Genomic DNA, 15361 nt, shown 5'->3' with positions numbered 1-15361 from the left:
TGATTTGGCACAAGCAGTTTCAAGCATAAATGAATTTCTTCCACATGAAGGAGAGAGAAGATTTAAAACACAGGAAAAGTGACAACTTCCAAAACTGTCACCCAAAGGAACAGCCTAGACCAAAGACAGGTTTTACAAAGATGACTGTACCATCTTAAAATCTCTTTTTAGAACTGCTTGAGAATGCTGCTTGCTCTGTGAGCCACTTTAACTCAGTAACAATGCCAAAACCACTCACTTTTCTTCTTTTGACCTTAGATCTAAGATTCTTGCAAAGTATAGACTGATAGGCAAAAACTAAACAAGACAAAACAATCCAGTTTCCAAATGACATCAGTATAGCCTCTTTACAATAAAAGAGTGCTGGAGTTCCCACTGTGACTCAGTAGTAATTAACCTGACTAGTATCCATGAAGATGTGGGTTCGATCTGTGGCCTCGCTCACTTGGTTAAGGATCCTGCGTTGCCGTGAGCTGTGGTGTAGGTTGCAGATGTGCCTTGGATCTGGCATTGCTGTGGCTGTGGTGCGGGCTGGCAGCTGCAGCTCCAATTTGACCCCTAGCCTGGGAACTTCCATGTGCCGCAGGTACAACCCTTAAAAGATAAAAAAAAAAAAAAAAAAAAAAAAAAGCAAACAAAAAACAATAAATGGGAGTTCCCATTGTGACTCAGTGGTTAATGAACCTGACTAGGAACCATGAGGTTGCAGGTTTGATCCCTGGCCTCACTCAGTGGGTTAAGGATCTGGAGTTGCCAATGAGCTGTGGGGTAGGTCATAGATGCGGCTTGGATCTGGCGTTGTTGTGACTGTGGCATAGGCTGGCGGCTACAGCTCTGATTCGACCCCTAGCCTGGGAACCTCCATATGCCAAGGGTGCAGCCCTAAAAAGACAAAAGACAAAAAGAAAGAAAATTATATCCAGGATGGTGTCTGCTCTAAGGCATTAAACACGTAGAAGGTTCTCCCCTCTTTTCCAGAAAGTATCAGAAAACAACCTTGGATTGATGAAAGTCACTTCCAAAGGTGTGTGTAGCCTGGACTCTCTGAAGATAACGTCCCTTAGAAGAGCAGGTGCTGAGCTCCAGTGGCCTGGAAATGGACACGTAAGGAGAGCTTTGGTTTGTAGAAAATTCAGGGGGAGGGGGTGGACTTTACTTAGAAGTAGAAAGGCAGAGATGAAGTCATAATCCTTTGTTGCAAGATTTAAGAGGAAGGTCCCATCGTGGCGCACCAGAAATGAATCTGACTAGGAACCTTCGGATTCCATCCCTGACCTCGCTCAGTGGGTTAAGGATTCAGCATTGCCGTGAGCAGTGGTGTAGGTCGCAGACATGGCTCGGATCTGGCATTGCTGTGGCTGTGATGTGGGCCGGTGGCTACAGCTCCGATTGGACCCTTAGCCTGGGAACTTCCATATGCTGTGGGTACGGCCCTATAAAGTCCAAATGCCCATACCCAGGAGGGAAAGTAGATGGAAGAGGGGAAGGTGTCTGACACAGCATTGGGGGAAGGAAGGCAGCAACAGAAAGAGATGCTAAGAGAAGATGTGTGCACAGCCATTCTGAGCAGCATGCCCCGAGCATGTGGGGCTCACTGTGAAGACAGAGGCTGCTTCGATCTCAGGTGGTAAGAAGATGGAATCCCACTGGACGGTCCACTGCTTAGAGGTCCTGGTAAGCCTTTTAGGACCTCCAGGGACCCACAGATTCATGAGAAGTAGTACTAATCAGCCAGCATCCATGCAGACCCTGAGGTGGGAGTTGGGGGAGAGGGTAATAGGCGCCCGAGTGTTCAGCACTGGGAAGGAGGAGATAACATCCTGGTTTCAGAGACACATTATTTTACGTCATCTGACAGGCTCTCATTATAGAGAATCCTATCCTAGGGTCTTCACAAGAAATTGAGAAAATGAAGGAATTTTACTGTGTGTGTGTTTGAGCCCTAAGGGTAAAATCGACAGCACTGAGGTAGGCTTTCAAATCGCTAACATCCCAAGAACATTTCAAGTCCTGGGGTCTCTGCCCCATGTGGTACCCACCACCATGCAGTGGATTTTCACACTAGTTGGGTCTGCCCTCCTAGAAGCGTTTACCCTCCTCTTCACCTCCAAAGACTCTGATGAATCCTCTTTACCTCTTTATCCAAATCATTTATCAAACTCTTTAAAGAGATACCTCTACGAGTTCCTGTTGTGGCTCTTCGGTAATGAATCTGACTAATATCTTCAAGGGTAAGGGTTTGATTCCTGGCTCTACTCAGTGGGTTAAGGACCCGGCATTGTTGTGAGCTATTGTGTAGGTCGAAGATTCGGCTCAGATCTGGCATTGCTGTGGCTGTGGTGTAGGCCGGAAGCTACAGCTCCAAATGGACCCCCTAACCTGGGAACTTCCAAATGCCATGGGGCAGCCCTAAAAAAATAAAATAAAATAAAATAGAATAAAATAAAGAGATACCTCTATTTCTGACCCTTGATAGCGTCCAAGTTTTCTCTATCAAGAGAGACTGAAGTCGGAGCTCCCACTGTGGTGCAGCAGGTTAAGGATCTGACATTGTCTCTTCAGAGGCACAGGTTCAGTCCTCAGCTGGGTGCAGTGGGTTAAGGATCTGGTATTGCCGCAGCTGTGGCGTAGGTCGCAACGGGGGCTTGGATTTGATTCCTGACCAGGGATACTCCATATACCGCAGATGCAGAGAAAAAAAAAAAAAGCAAAAGAAAGACTAATATCAAAATATCAAGAGCTGAGGCAGCCTTTGAGGCATTAGCCTGCTGTGGCCTCCTTTGCCTGCCAAAGCAATAAAGCTATTTCTTTTCTCCTTCACCGCCCCGCTCCCAACAAATCAAGAGCTGCTTTAAACATCTTCCCTTGCCAGTGTGATTTAAGTTTATTAAAAAGCTCTTGGCATTAGACCTTCTCAAAGATTAATATATATAGCATTCATTATCTATTAATAGATTATATTCACAGCTTGTACCTTATCAATATATTTAACCTTCTCATCAAAATATACTATACATCAGACAATTACTTCCCCCCATTAAGGCATGCCTGTGATTACACTAAATCTACAGCTATAATACAGAATGGAAGGGTCCAAAATTTGTTTTACCCATGTACCAAATGAGTAGAGTAACGATGCAGGTACAATCATTGAGCTTCAGGTAACTACACTAAAACCTACCCCTTACAATGAAAGTTCTCCTTCTAAGGTGATCTCACATCATGGTGTGGAGTATTTTTAAGAGGAATGAAACGCTTGAACATATTTGTAGTAAGGATTTTGTACACAACCAACTTCCTTGGATTTTTTTTTCTTCAACCTCAAAACAGGTGATGGACCTCAGGAATGGAAAGCACTCAGCGCAAGAGACCCAGATGGACACCCTTTCAGTTTCAAGCCCCTTTAAAAAGAACTTGGGGGATTCCCGATGTGGCTCGGTGGTTAACAAATCCAACTAGGAATGATGAGGTTGCAAGTTCGATCCCTGGCCTCACTCAGTGGGTTAAGGATCCAGTGTTGCTGTGGCTGTGGTGTAGGCTGGTGGCTACAGCTCTGATTAGACCCCTAGCCTGGAAACCTCCATATGCCACAGGTGTGGCCCTAGAAAAGACAAAAAAAAAAAAAAAAAAAGACAAAAAATAGAATAAAATAAAATAAATAAAAAGAACTTGGGATAACCGGCAAATTCACCTCCTAATGTGAGAAGGAAGTATGTGTCCAAAGATAGCATTCAGCCATAAGAGGTGAAATTCCAAAATCTCTGCAAAGCCTCTATGTTATCATAAGAAGGCCTTAGGTCTCAAGAAGTTCAATCTAAATGCTTTATGACAATGAAACTGACACACCTTTACTGATGATTTCTTCCAGCCAGGGTGAGGTAATTCATAAAAACATTTTTATGACTGGCTAGAAATGAATAAAACTTGAAATGCATCATGGTTCACCGTTTAGTCTTCACCCTGCTGTTTTACTATGAGAGATAAGCTTCCCTAACAGTGAGGCCCACGTTCCACGCTTCTCTGGATATTCCACGGACCCCAACCCAATATGCTGTATTTATAGGATGCTCAAAAAATGCATTTGTGTCTGAGGAGTAAAATCCCAGGAGGCCCCACATGACCTGGAGTCAGCCAGCGCCTCTGACCTCATCTCCTGTCACTCCTCCCATTCTTTGGCTGGCTTAACAAGCCCAGCCTCCTGGGCTTTCTTTTCTGTTCTTCCTCCAACATTCAAGCTGACTTTCATCTCCTCCACGGTTGGCCGACTGGTTGGCCAACTGCTCATCTGTCAGTCAAGTGCTCCCTGAAACAAGGGGTATTAGAGAGCAGTCACTCAAAGCACTGGCAGGGCATGTGTCTTTTGGGGTAGATAGTGAAGAATCTGGCCTCTTTTGAGTAAGCCCTGCAGAAAGATTATTAACCACGCAAAGCATGGGACCGACCTATCTGGTGTATAGGAAGTTCAAGGGTGACAGTCTCAGGCAGCATCCTGGACCAGCACTGCTTTCCCTTTTCCCTTGTGTTTTCTAAGGGAAAGGAAGGACCTAGCCACCCCCAACCAAACCCACTGCCACTGGGCCACCAGCACCCTACACTGTTGGGAGGTTGTGTTTATTGGGGAAGGAAATTTTGGCCGGGACAGCCTGAACTTGAATCCTATCTGTTAGAAATAAGCAAACAAAATAACACCCTGGGTCCAGATCTCAGCTCTTTCACTAACTAGGCATCCTTGGAGAAGTTACTTGTCATTCTGTTGTTCAATGTCTTCATTTGTAAAATGGGTAAAATAATGACACCTAAAGAGTCTTTTTAAAGAATGGTTAACGAAAAGAAATTACTTAGAAAATAGTAACCAGAGTTCCTGTTGTGGCTCAGTGGGTTAAGAACCTGATGTAGTCTCCATGAGGATGTGTGTTCAGTGTGGGCCTCCATCAATGCGTTAAGGATCCAGAGTTGCCGCAACCTGCAGTGTAGCTCACAGATGCAGCTCGGATCTGGTGTTGCTGTGGCTGTGATGTGGGCCAGCAACTGTAGCTCCAATTCAACCACTAGCCTGGGAACCTCCAGATGCCACAGGTTCGGACCTAAAAAGCAAAAAAAAAAAAAAAAAAAAAAAAAAAAAAAAAGACAATGGGATGGCAATATCAGGCATTCAGTGAATACATATGGGAGTCAATTTAGCATCTACTCAAAATACAGAGCACAATTTCACAATATTCCTGTGTCCTGCACACACACACACCCCTTTTTAGGGTCCTGGAAACCAAAAGTCTGAATTTTTTTTTTTTACATGCCCAGAGTAAGTTATTTCTAAGTAGTGTTTTTGACTATTCTAGCAAGTCATTTCTAAGGAGTGGATTTGAATATTTCAAACAAAAACTACTTTTCCTTTGAGTTGCTTAATTCCCTACTTCTTGATGAATCCATAATCATCTCCTCCTTGTCCAACCCCCACCTGAAATGTGTGTGGTTAGAATCACATACTTTTGGAATTACAGGCAAAAGTCATTTGGAATTGCTGGCAACTTAAATACTCATGTTTCAAGTTACAAAGCAAAACACTAACTCATTTTCAATCCTGCTGTGACAGTGTAGGCTTGCCTCAACCGTGCTGTGATGCAGCCAGAGAAGGGGGTCTGGGCAGACCTTTTCTCCATTCCTCTCCCCATCCCAGGTTGGGTTAAGCACACACACACCACGCGTGTGCACGCACGCACACACACACACACACACACACACACACACCCTCACTGGGAGGATCTAATGGAGTAATTCTATTACCAAGGTGTAAAAGGGCTCTCAGGGGCTATCTGGAAATCAACCAAATTTTGTGGATAATTATTTACCATAAGCAAATAAAATTTAAACTGGCATTTGCCTTCCAGTTACTTAAGAGGAATACTCATGACTGATGAATTTAATTCAAGTTCAACAAGTGGAAATATAATGCCTTCTATTATGCTCATCTATGTGTCTGGTTTTGTGGCTATTTCATACCCATGAAATAATCAGGGAAAAATTACAAAACCACATAAAAGTACCTGATAATACAGGTAGTACAATCTGAGGGACCAGCTGAAAGTTATCCTACAAGAAATGCATTACTAACAGTAAAGTACTAAAGATAGTGATTGACTCCTTATTTTGCATATAAATTAGACACAGTCAGGGAGTCCTATGATAATGGCACTCACTCTCCAAATTAACAGCTAGACTCCCTTGAGTACACCTTTGTGGTCTGGTTTTGTTTCTTATATTCTTGAGCTTATGAACTTGTCCACACATATACCATGGATCAAAAAAAGACATGAGCCAGTCATCAGGGGCTCCCAGCCTTTGGAGGTTCAAAGCTCAATAAAAGATCTTGCTACAAAATATCAGGAAGTCTTGCAGCAGACACTGAGTTTCCCTGAGAGAATTTTTACAGTAAACTGTTCCAAATTGTCCTTACTGAAGCAAACCTGTAACCGTAGGAGAGAGTTTGAACCCTCAAGGCAGTTCAAAAAAGTTACCACTTGGATTCCCAAAGAGGGGATCCCCTGCTCCTTTATCTGATGCCCGTTTCAGTAGGTAGTGCCTTTGTTCGCCGTCACAGTACTGAGTTAAGAGGGGAGTCAATGCAACTGCTCTATCCACCAGACAGCTTGAAACAGCTCAGGCTACCTAGGCAATAGGCAATAATCAATCAACCACTGCAATCTGGAACCTTTAAAATTGCCAGAATAGCTTTCGTTGCTTAATATGACAGATCACCAATTCCTATAAGTTCACAAATTCTGCTAATATGAAAAAAACATATGAACAGCTGAAATAGTTACAAATCACAAATGCTATTGACATAATATCTGGGATTTCGAATGGTGGGGGAAATTTATAGATGAAATAAGATTGGCCATGTGCTGATAAATTCTGAAGTTGATTGATGAGTTCATGGGGATTCAATAAAGCATTTTCGATTACATAGTGGGACACCCCCACCCCCACCCATCTGTGGTTTTGCTTCTCCAGTTTCAGTTTGCCAAAGTCCACTGAGGTCCAAAAATATTAAATGGAAAATTTCAGAAATAAACAATTCATAAGATCTAAATTGGATGCCATCCTGAGTTGCTTCATGAACTTTCTCTCCATCTCTTGCCATCCCTGGATGTGAATCATCCCCTTGTCCAAGCAAATCCATGCTGTATAGGTTACCTGCCTGCCCCTTAGTCACTTAGTAGCCACCCTGACAGCATCAGTTCAACTATGGAGATACTGAACTATTTGTGTTCCAGGAACTATTACTTTACTTAATAATAGCCCCAAAGCACACGAATGATGATGCTAGCAATTTGGATAGTCTCTTACTGTACCTAATTTTAAAATTAAATTTTATCACAGGGAGGTAAGTATAGGAAAAAAATAGTATATACACGGTTCATCCAGGGTTTGAGGTATTCTGCTCTGGGTCATGGATAGTATCCCGGCAAATAAAGGAGGGGAACCATCGTACTACTTTTGTATATTGTTTGAAACTTTGCAAAACAAAAAGTAAAAAATAAGTATGAAGCTAAGTTTAAAAGAAAACTATTAAAATGCGATCTCTACAGTGCATAAAAATGACTACATATATTCTTACTTCCTAATGTGTTACACTGGGAGAGCAGATCAAGTCTCAGAGACATTAATCCCGGCTCTTTACCAAGGCAGCTTAATTACAGGAACTCCACTGAGGTTTCTGCTAACTTGGAAAAAGAAAGTTAAGGCACCTTTAGAAATGCAGCACAGGTTACAAAACACACAAGATGCAAGTTTTACTAGTTTTTTACCTACTCAATTTAAGGGAAGCTTTGTAGAGATTTCTGCTGTGCAAAACTAAAAACACAACAAAACAAAAAAATGCCATAAATTTGCCATATGCATAGAGGAAGGAGCATTAGCAGGTAAAGCTATTCTTTCAGAGTAAGGTAGCATAGCAACCCTGGCTAACGAAAAAGGGCGGCTTTTAGCTTTTGAACTTTTGACCTCTCCCAAAATGTCATGAAAGAATTTCTAAATCATGGAGCTGGAAAGAATGCTTTCTTTCCTGAAATCGGCTCGCAAAACATTACCATTTACCGCATACGCTTTGAGCCACCGAGCCAAAGCACAAAACTAAAAAGTATGGTCTAAAAGAAAGGCACACTGGATTAAGAAAAATACATACAAAGCAATGCAATTAAAAAAAATTAAAAAAAAAAAGCAGGTCGAGACAACACTGGAAGGTCGGCAGCGACTATCTCCTTTCAGGATCTCTTCCCCAACACTGCTTTCTTTTCTGGTTAAGAATCACACTTGCTTCTGTTTGCCTCTTGTCCCTCCCTTCCTTCCAACTCACAAAATGACTTGAAGGAAGATGCAGTGAAGGCAAGACTTTTAAACCTACAGCTCTAGCACGGAAATGCCGGCGGCTTAAAAGTCAACCAACTTCGGAGGAGGGGGAACGCGTGGCCCGAGCTGGCGCGGAGGGGCTGGGTCGCCGGCCCGGAAAAGAACGCGCACCTGGACTGCCCGCCGCCTCCACCCGCGGCCAAGCCCGCCGCTACCTGAAGCCGCCCGAGCGCTCTTTCTCCACTTCTCCCGCGTCCGCACACGCGCCCCCGAACGGAGCCGCGCGCAGCAGATGAGACCCGCAGACCCCGAGCCACCGCTGACCCGCCGAGCCTTCCGCGCCGCCGCCCACCTGGCCGGCCCCAGGCACCGCCCCGCCGGTGCAACAGAGAGGCTGTCGCAGGCCGGCCGGGGGCGGCGTGCTCGCAAAGACACAAGCCAAGGTGTAGTTGCCAGGAAGCTCCCCAATCCCGCGCTCGCCCAGACCCCGGCCCCTCCCCCGGCGCGGCGCGAGGGTGGAGGGAGGCGCGGGCGCCCGGGGGAGCGAGCCTGCGCGCCGGCTCGGGCGGGGCGGGGAGGCTCCCGCGGCAGACGCGACGGGACGGGACGGGGCGGGCGCGGCCGGACTCACCGAGGTAGCGGATGTGGAAGCCCGAGGGCGGCCGCAGCGCCCGGCGTGACCAGCCCTCGCGCAGCGCCTCCAGATGCTCCTCCTTGCCCTGGATCAGGAGGACCTGCTCGTCGATCCAGCCCAGGAAGAAAGTCTCGGCCACTGCGGCCGTGACCTTCTTGTTCCAGAAGTGCTGCATGTTCTCGGCTTTGAAGTCGCGAAGATCTCGTAGCCGATGTGGTGCCGGGCTAGCTGCCGGGGCTGGGCCGGGGCTGCGGGCGGGGGGGCCTCCGACCTCTCCCCCGCCGGCCCCTCGGCCGGGCCCAGGACGATGGCCAGAGAGTGAGGCGCGATCTGCAGAAACTTCTCCATCTTCCGAGGCATCGGGCGCCCGCCGAGCAACCCCGCTCACCGCAGCCGTAGCCTCCCGCCGCTCCGGAAAACAGCCGCGCTAACAGGGCTGCGCGACAAGGGGGGAGCGTAAATGGCTCCCCCCACCCCGTCCTGCCACCCCCCCGACCCCGCGCCCTGTGGCGCAGCCTCGCGGGGAGGGAGGGTGTGCGGGGCCCGCTCAGACCGAGGGCTGGCGCGCGTTACCTGCAGCTATGGGCCACCCTCCGGGCACCGCTCATTTTCCAGCCGTGGCACCCTCGCCTCCCTCGGCGCCCGGCGGCCCCGGCGGGGGGCGGGGACGCGGGAGGAGGCGGGCAGTTCACGCTGATCTCGGGAACCCTCCTGCTGGACTCGGCCGGAGGAATCCCCAAGAGTCCGCAGCGGGAAGTGGCAGAGGGGGTAGGGATGGCCGGAGGTGTGCGTTTAGGTGGCGGGGCCGGGGACGCTGGGCGACACTTGGAAGGCACCGATTCCCGACCTGTGAGTGTCGCTCCTCCCCACGCTCCACCCCGCCCCCACCTCCCACCTCCTGCTGGAACAAGTGGCTTCGCTGACTGGTTAATGTGCCCTTGGAAGTGGCTTTTTAAAAAACTTAGTCAAGCACGAAAAATTGTCATCAGTCCCTCCTCCCAAACTCTTGTGGAACTCTCTTCCTTTGGCTCCATCATGTACTGTGGGCCTGCTGGAGAAGAAACCCAGTAATTCCTAGTGTTACCTACCCAACGACCAGTTTAAGAAGAGGATACGGAAATTTACCAGGAAAGGTAATGGTTATGCTTCTTAATAATAATAATAATAGCAAAAACAAACCCCACTTCATTAAGCTTCTTTCTGTACAAACTCTGGTTTGCTTTTTTCTCATTGAGAAAGACTAATTGTATATCTAGACCCCCAATTAACCCCTAATGCTTCATACTACATTTGCCTGAAGCAGCTTCTCAAACTGAAGATTCAGAGTCACCTGCAGCATTGTCAAAATATGGGTACCTAGATGTGGGTCTCACTTCTTCTGATTCAATAGGTCTGCTATGGACCCTAATATTTTTTCTTTCTAACAAATTCCCAGCTGCTGCTGCTGCTGATGGTCCTGACCACACTTTGAAAATGCTTGAACTAGTATAAACGTTGTCCAGCTTGAGCTTGTGTGGCGGGAGGGATCGCTGTGGTGTTTGCTGTGGTATCCTGAATTCTATTATCATGAAAAAGTTACTAAAACCAAGTCTGAGGACCTGGGTTTTAATCTTACTGAGGATGACCTTGGGCACGTGGCCGAATCCCAGTTTCTCCCATCTGCAAAATGGGATAAGGCCCCACTCAGCCCACACCTCTGGACTGCAGAAAGCATGGTGCAAGGAAATGGTTGTAAAGTCCTCTCAGATAATAAGAGTTGCAGTCAGCATGAGAATGTGTGTCACACTTGACACAGAAGCCAGGGGCTCCTCAGGCCTCAGAAAGCCAAGGACTAGGTTTGAGAGAGCACTGAATCCTAATCACTAGACTACCAGGGAGGGGACTGGGTTTGGCATGAGGAAGGCAGCCATGATGATACATCCTGCCCTCAGAATTTCCCAGGTGCCCACAGGGTGGTGAGACCTGATAGTTTCTTGCCTGGCTGTTAGTGCTTTAGCACCAAGCCTCAATTTGCACCACTGCTGCCACATTCTTCACCCTCCTTGAGAATGCCTGGGTCTTGGAAGAGAGGAAATGGAGATGACTGGAAAAATGGAAGGAAAAGATGTTATATTTGTGACAATTTTTTTAATTTGCAATTTTTAATTTTTGACATGATTTCAGACTTAGAGAAAAGTTGCAAGAATAGTACAAAGAATACTCAAGTATCTTCACCCAGATTCCCCAAGTGTTAGCATTTTCCTACATTTGGTTTGCTCATTTATTTCTCTCCTTCACACACCATACAACACACAGTGTATATATAAGTGTACAAAATATATACACATTTTGAGACTATTTAAAACTCTTCAATATAAAGTTTACTCTTTTACCCTTTGTAGTTAATAAGTATTTTTTTGAGAGATACTTTGAGACTATGGAAATATCCTGTTACCTTTAAATTTTCACCCATTAGTTTTTACCTGTTCACCATTGGTGATTTTTGCCTGACTCCATATTTATAATGGTTGCCAAATTATAATTTTCTAATTTCACCATTCTTTATACATTTATTAGTTGGCAGTCTACCATAAAGATGAGCTTTTTTAAAATATATTTATTTATTTGCTTTTTAGGGCCTCATCTGAGACACCTGAAAGTTCCCAGGCTAGGGGTCAAATCAAAGCTATAGCTGCCAGCCACAGCCACAGCCACAGCAACGCCAGATCCGAGATGAGTCTACAACCTACACCATAACTTACAGCAACGCCGGATCCTTAACCCCTGCATGAGGCAGGGATCGAACCTGCCGCCTCATGGATGCTAGTTGGGTTCTCAACCCACTGAGCTGCTACAGGAACTCCAGGCCTTCTCTTCTTATTTATTCCTTGTTTGTTTACCTCATTGTGAACGGATGGACTTTTTATCCAGTAGGTTTACTCTTTATCATTATTTCGATGCTCAGATTATCCCAGATTTGGCCAGCGGGAGCCTCTAAATGCTGGTTCCTGCCTCCTTTTGAATTGGTCCCTCCCTAATCTGAGCACTTCATTCCTTTATGGCATGAGATGTTCCAGGTTCCCCTTCTACTTTACATGCCCCAGCCACGTATGGAATCCACCATTTTCCAAGGAGCTCTGGGTCTTTTCAGTGGAAAGTGTTACTTTGAAACCATCATCTGGCCACTAGATGTGCTCATTGAGACTGGATTGACATTTGTGTTATGGACAAATGTCCATAATGTTTGTTTAGCCCCCAAATTGGTAAGTGGAAGCCCTAGCCCCGGTGTGACTGGATTTGGAGATAGGGCCTTTAAAGAGGAATCAGATCTAGATGGGGGTAATGCCTTTAAAATAGACACCAGAGAACTTGATCTACCCCTCTGTTACCATGTGAGGACGCAGTAAGAAGTGGCTATCTGCAGGCCAGGAAGAGAGTTCTCACCAGAAGCCCCCCATGCTAGCTAGCACTCTGATCTTGGACTTGTGGCCTCCAAGGCTGTAGATATAAATTTCACAGTTGCTTAAGCCACCCAGTCTATAGTGTTTTGTTATAGCAGCCTGAGATGTAATATGTTTCTGTTTAGTGCACTTATTTATGAATGTTTCCTCCCTGCCACCCCAGCAAGATCTGAACTTCTCCCCTTTACAATGTAATGTGCTCAATCATCTGTACCTTAAATATTAGGTAGTGCGCTTAATAGAAAGAATTTGGATATGGAGTGGGACAATGTGTGTTCATTCCATTTATCAAATAAATGAGGACCCTCAGGCAGGTTAACCTCGCTGACCTCAGATTTCTCATCTTTTAAATGGATAGTCATTATGAAATGTAAGATAACAGGTAGGAGTTCCCATGATGGCTCAGTGGAAATGAATCTGACTAGCATCCATGAGGATGAAGGTTCCATCCCTGGCCTTGCTCAGTGGGTTAAGGATCCGGCATTGCCGTGAGCTGTGGTGTAGGTGCAGGTGTGGCTCAGATCCCGTGTTGCTGTGGCCGTGGTATAGGCTGGCAGCTATACCGCCGACGGTTCCCTAGCCTGGGAACTCCATATACTGTGGGTGCAGCCCTAAAAAGCAAAAAACAAAACAAAACAAAAAAAAACTAACAGGTGTAAAGTGCCTGGTACATGGTAAACAATCAATAGAACACTAGTTTCCCCTTTCTTCTCATTCACACATGGATATATATCTTTTTCCTTAGTGTGACTTCCTGCCTGACTTCTGCTTCTCTCAGAGCCCAGAATACAACTGTATTCAATGTTTAGACTTTTTCCTCCACTGAATGAAAGAAATGCTGCTCTGATTCAAGATGGAGATTCTGCTGCTCTATTGTTAACTCTATCACATCTTGCTTCCTTAAAAGTCATATAATTATAAAGCATTTCCAAAGAGGTCCTTCAACAATGCCTCTTGAACAAATGATATTTAACATCTCTATTAGTTACCTATTGCTGCTTTACCCCTAAACTTAGCAGCGTAAAACAATAGGCATTAACTATGTCATAGTTTCTCTGGGTCAGGAATCTAGGAACAGCCCAACTGGGTGCCTCTGACTCAAGCTCCCGCATGAAGTTGTAGTCAAGGCCAAGGCTGCAGTCTCATCTGAAGGCTTAACGGTGTGAATCCACTGCCAAACTTACTCATGTGGTTGTTGGCAGGATTCAGTTCCTGGAGGGTTATTGGACTGAGGGCCTTAGTTCCTCACTCTGTGGAGACCCACTCTGTTCCCAGCAGTATGAACCTCTCCATAAGGTAGCTCACAGCATGCCAGATGGCTTCCCTCAGAGCACCCTACTCAGAAATCACAGTCTATTCTTGGAAGTGACATCCTGTCACCTCTGCTGTATCCCATTTGCTAGATGTAAGTCGCTAAAAGCAAGCCCACACTCAAAGGAAGGGATCACACAAAGATATGAAGACCAGCAGGTAGGGATCATGAGGGGTCATCTTAGAGGGTATGTACTACAACCTTTATAATGAACCAGGAAAAGGTTCCATGATTAAGATATTTGCAATAAAGTGACAAATTAAAAGAGAACCTTTAAATATAAGTGCTGTCTCTCACATACAGATAGCAAGCTCTTCACACACACACACACACACACACACAAGAGATGTCAGCAAAACTCAAGCTTCTGAACAGGAAGGGCTATCTTAGAGTGTACATCTCAGAACTCAGTGGAATAAAGATGAGGAGCTACTTGATCCATCTTACACTGTCATCACCTGCATTGTCAACCTCGTTAACATCATCATTGCCATTTAATTACTGCTCACTGAATGCCAGTGTGCCAAGAACTTTTCACATGTGATATGATTGTGATTTTTTTCAGAAGACAGAGATAATGGCATTAATATTTTGAGATACATAACCCAACATATTTTCATTTTCCGTAACCCTCAGTTCCCAGTTGTCCTGCAGCACCCTCCGTGCATGCATGACTCAGTGGCAGGCATGTTTCTACTCTATGGTGGTTCACCAAAATTGCCTGCAAATATATCTTTTTTTTCTTTCTCAATCTTTCCCTCCCTTGCCCCCTACCCCTCCACAATCTCTCTTCTGGAAGCTCCCATTCTCAAGCAGATGCAGTAGCAGGAAGCTAGAACAGATAAATTGGACATTCCTTCAAATGTGGTTATGGTTGCCAAGGGGGAGGGGGAGGGATTGGAATGGACTAGGAGTCTGGGGTTAGGAGATGCAAACTGTTCCTTTTAGAATGGGTAAGCAATAAGATCCTACTGTATAGCACAGGGAACTATATCCAGTCTCTTGTGATAGAACATGATGGAAGATAATATGAGAAAAAGAATATATATATGTATGACTGGTCACTTTGATGTACAATAGAAATTGACACAACATTGTAAATCAACTATAATTGAAAAAATTGAAAAAAGAAAAACAAATAAACAAATGCCATTATGAAGACAGATAAAAACCATGGAGTTGCCTAGTGGTTCAGCAGGTTAAGGATCCAGCATTGTCACTGCTGTGGCACAGGTTCAGTCCCGGGCCTGGGAATTTCCACATGCCACAGGAATGGGGAAAAAAAAAAAAAAGCAAAACAAAAAACCAAACAAACAAACAAAAGTTGAGGAAAAATAAAAAGATATAGGGGAAATAATAACCAAGGAAACCAGCATATGTATAACTAGAGCATGAGATGAATGCCTTGGAACTGCTGAACAGGTCAGAGGCAGAAGAAACAGGAGAACCTACTGCTGAGGGAAGACCTCTTGCAGGAGGTGGGCATTGCTCTTGCCTAAAGGATGAGAAGGAGACTAACTTGCCAAGACTGCAATGGCCACACAGCTGTTGTCCCTGGAAATATTGTGCTGTGGGTAATACCTCCTGCAGAGAAGCTCTTGTGTGTATCAGCACAAACGAAAAAGCATG

At 45.4% G+C, this 15361-nt stretch overlaps 2 protein-coding genes across 5 annotated transcripts in view; one reads left to right on the top strand and one right to left on the bottom strand.

Annotated features, from left to right (window-relative positions):
• The window catches only part of STOX2 (storkhead box 2), a 217359-nt gene extending 207683 nt beyond the window's left edge, over window positions 1-9676 (bottom strand). For 3 of the 4 annotated variants that reach the window (XM_021075613.1, XM_021075611.1, XM_021075614.1), the window contains exon 1: window positions 8978-9458. In XM_021075613.1, the coding sequence (XP_020931272.1) occupies window positions 8978-9155 (178 nt within the window). In that variant the 5' untranslated portion in view covers window positions 9156-9458. Of the gene's footprint in view, window positions 1-8977; window positions 9459-9553 lie in introns of those variants that run through there. The other variant, XM_021075612.1, reaches the window with a different exon arrangement.
• On the top strand, window positions 9154-14686 carry LOC110256910 (translation initiation factor IF-2-like). Its single transcript, XM_021074728.1, has 3 exons — window positions 9154-9303; window positions 9380-10113; window positions 13166-14686. The coding sequence occupies exons 1-2, from the start codon at window positions 9154-9156 to the stop codon at window positions 10049-10051; spliced, it is 822 nt and encodes a 273-aa protein (XP_020930387.1). The 3' UTR covers window positions 10052-10113; window positions 13166-14686.

Source organism: Sus scrofa, chromosome 15 (genome assembly GCF_000003025.6).
Source record: "Sus scrofa isolate TJ Tabasco breed Duroc chromosome 15, Sscrofa11.1, whole genome shotgun sequence".
Classification (NCBI taxonomy): Eukaryota; Metazoa; Chordata; class Mammalia; order Artiodactyla; family Suidae; genus Sus; species Sus scrofa.
The sequence above is the reverse complement of the archived record's forward strand: the minus strand, read 5'-3'. Positions and strand labels throughout refer to the sequence as shown.

What these genes read in the sequence shown, in the direction of transcription:
- LOC110256910 (XM_021074728.1), top strand. Translation starts at nt 9,154, where the DNA reads ATGTTCTCGGCTTTGAAGTCGCGAAGATCTCGTAGCCGATGTGGTGCC. An exon ending in GACGATGGCCAGAGAGTGAG is followed by an intron (nt 9,304 to 9,379) that starts GCGCGATCTGCA and finishes CCGCAGCCGTAG; the next exon opens with CCTCCCGCCGCTCCGGAAAA.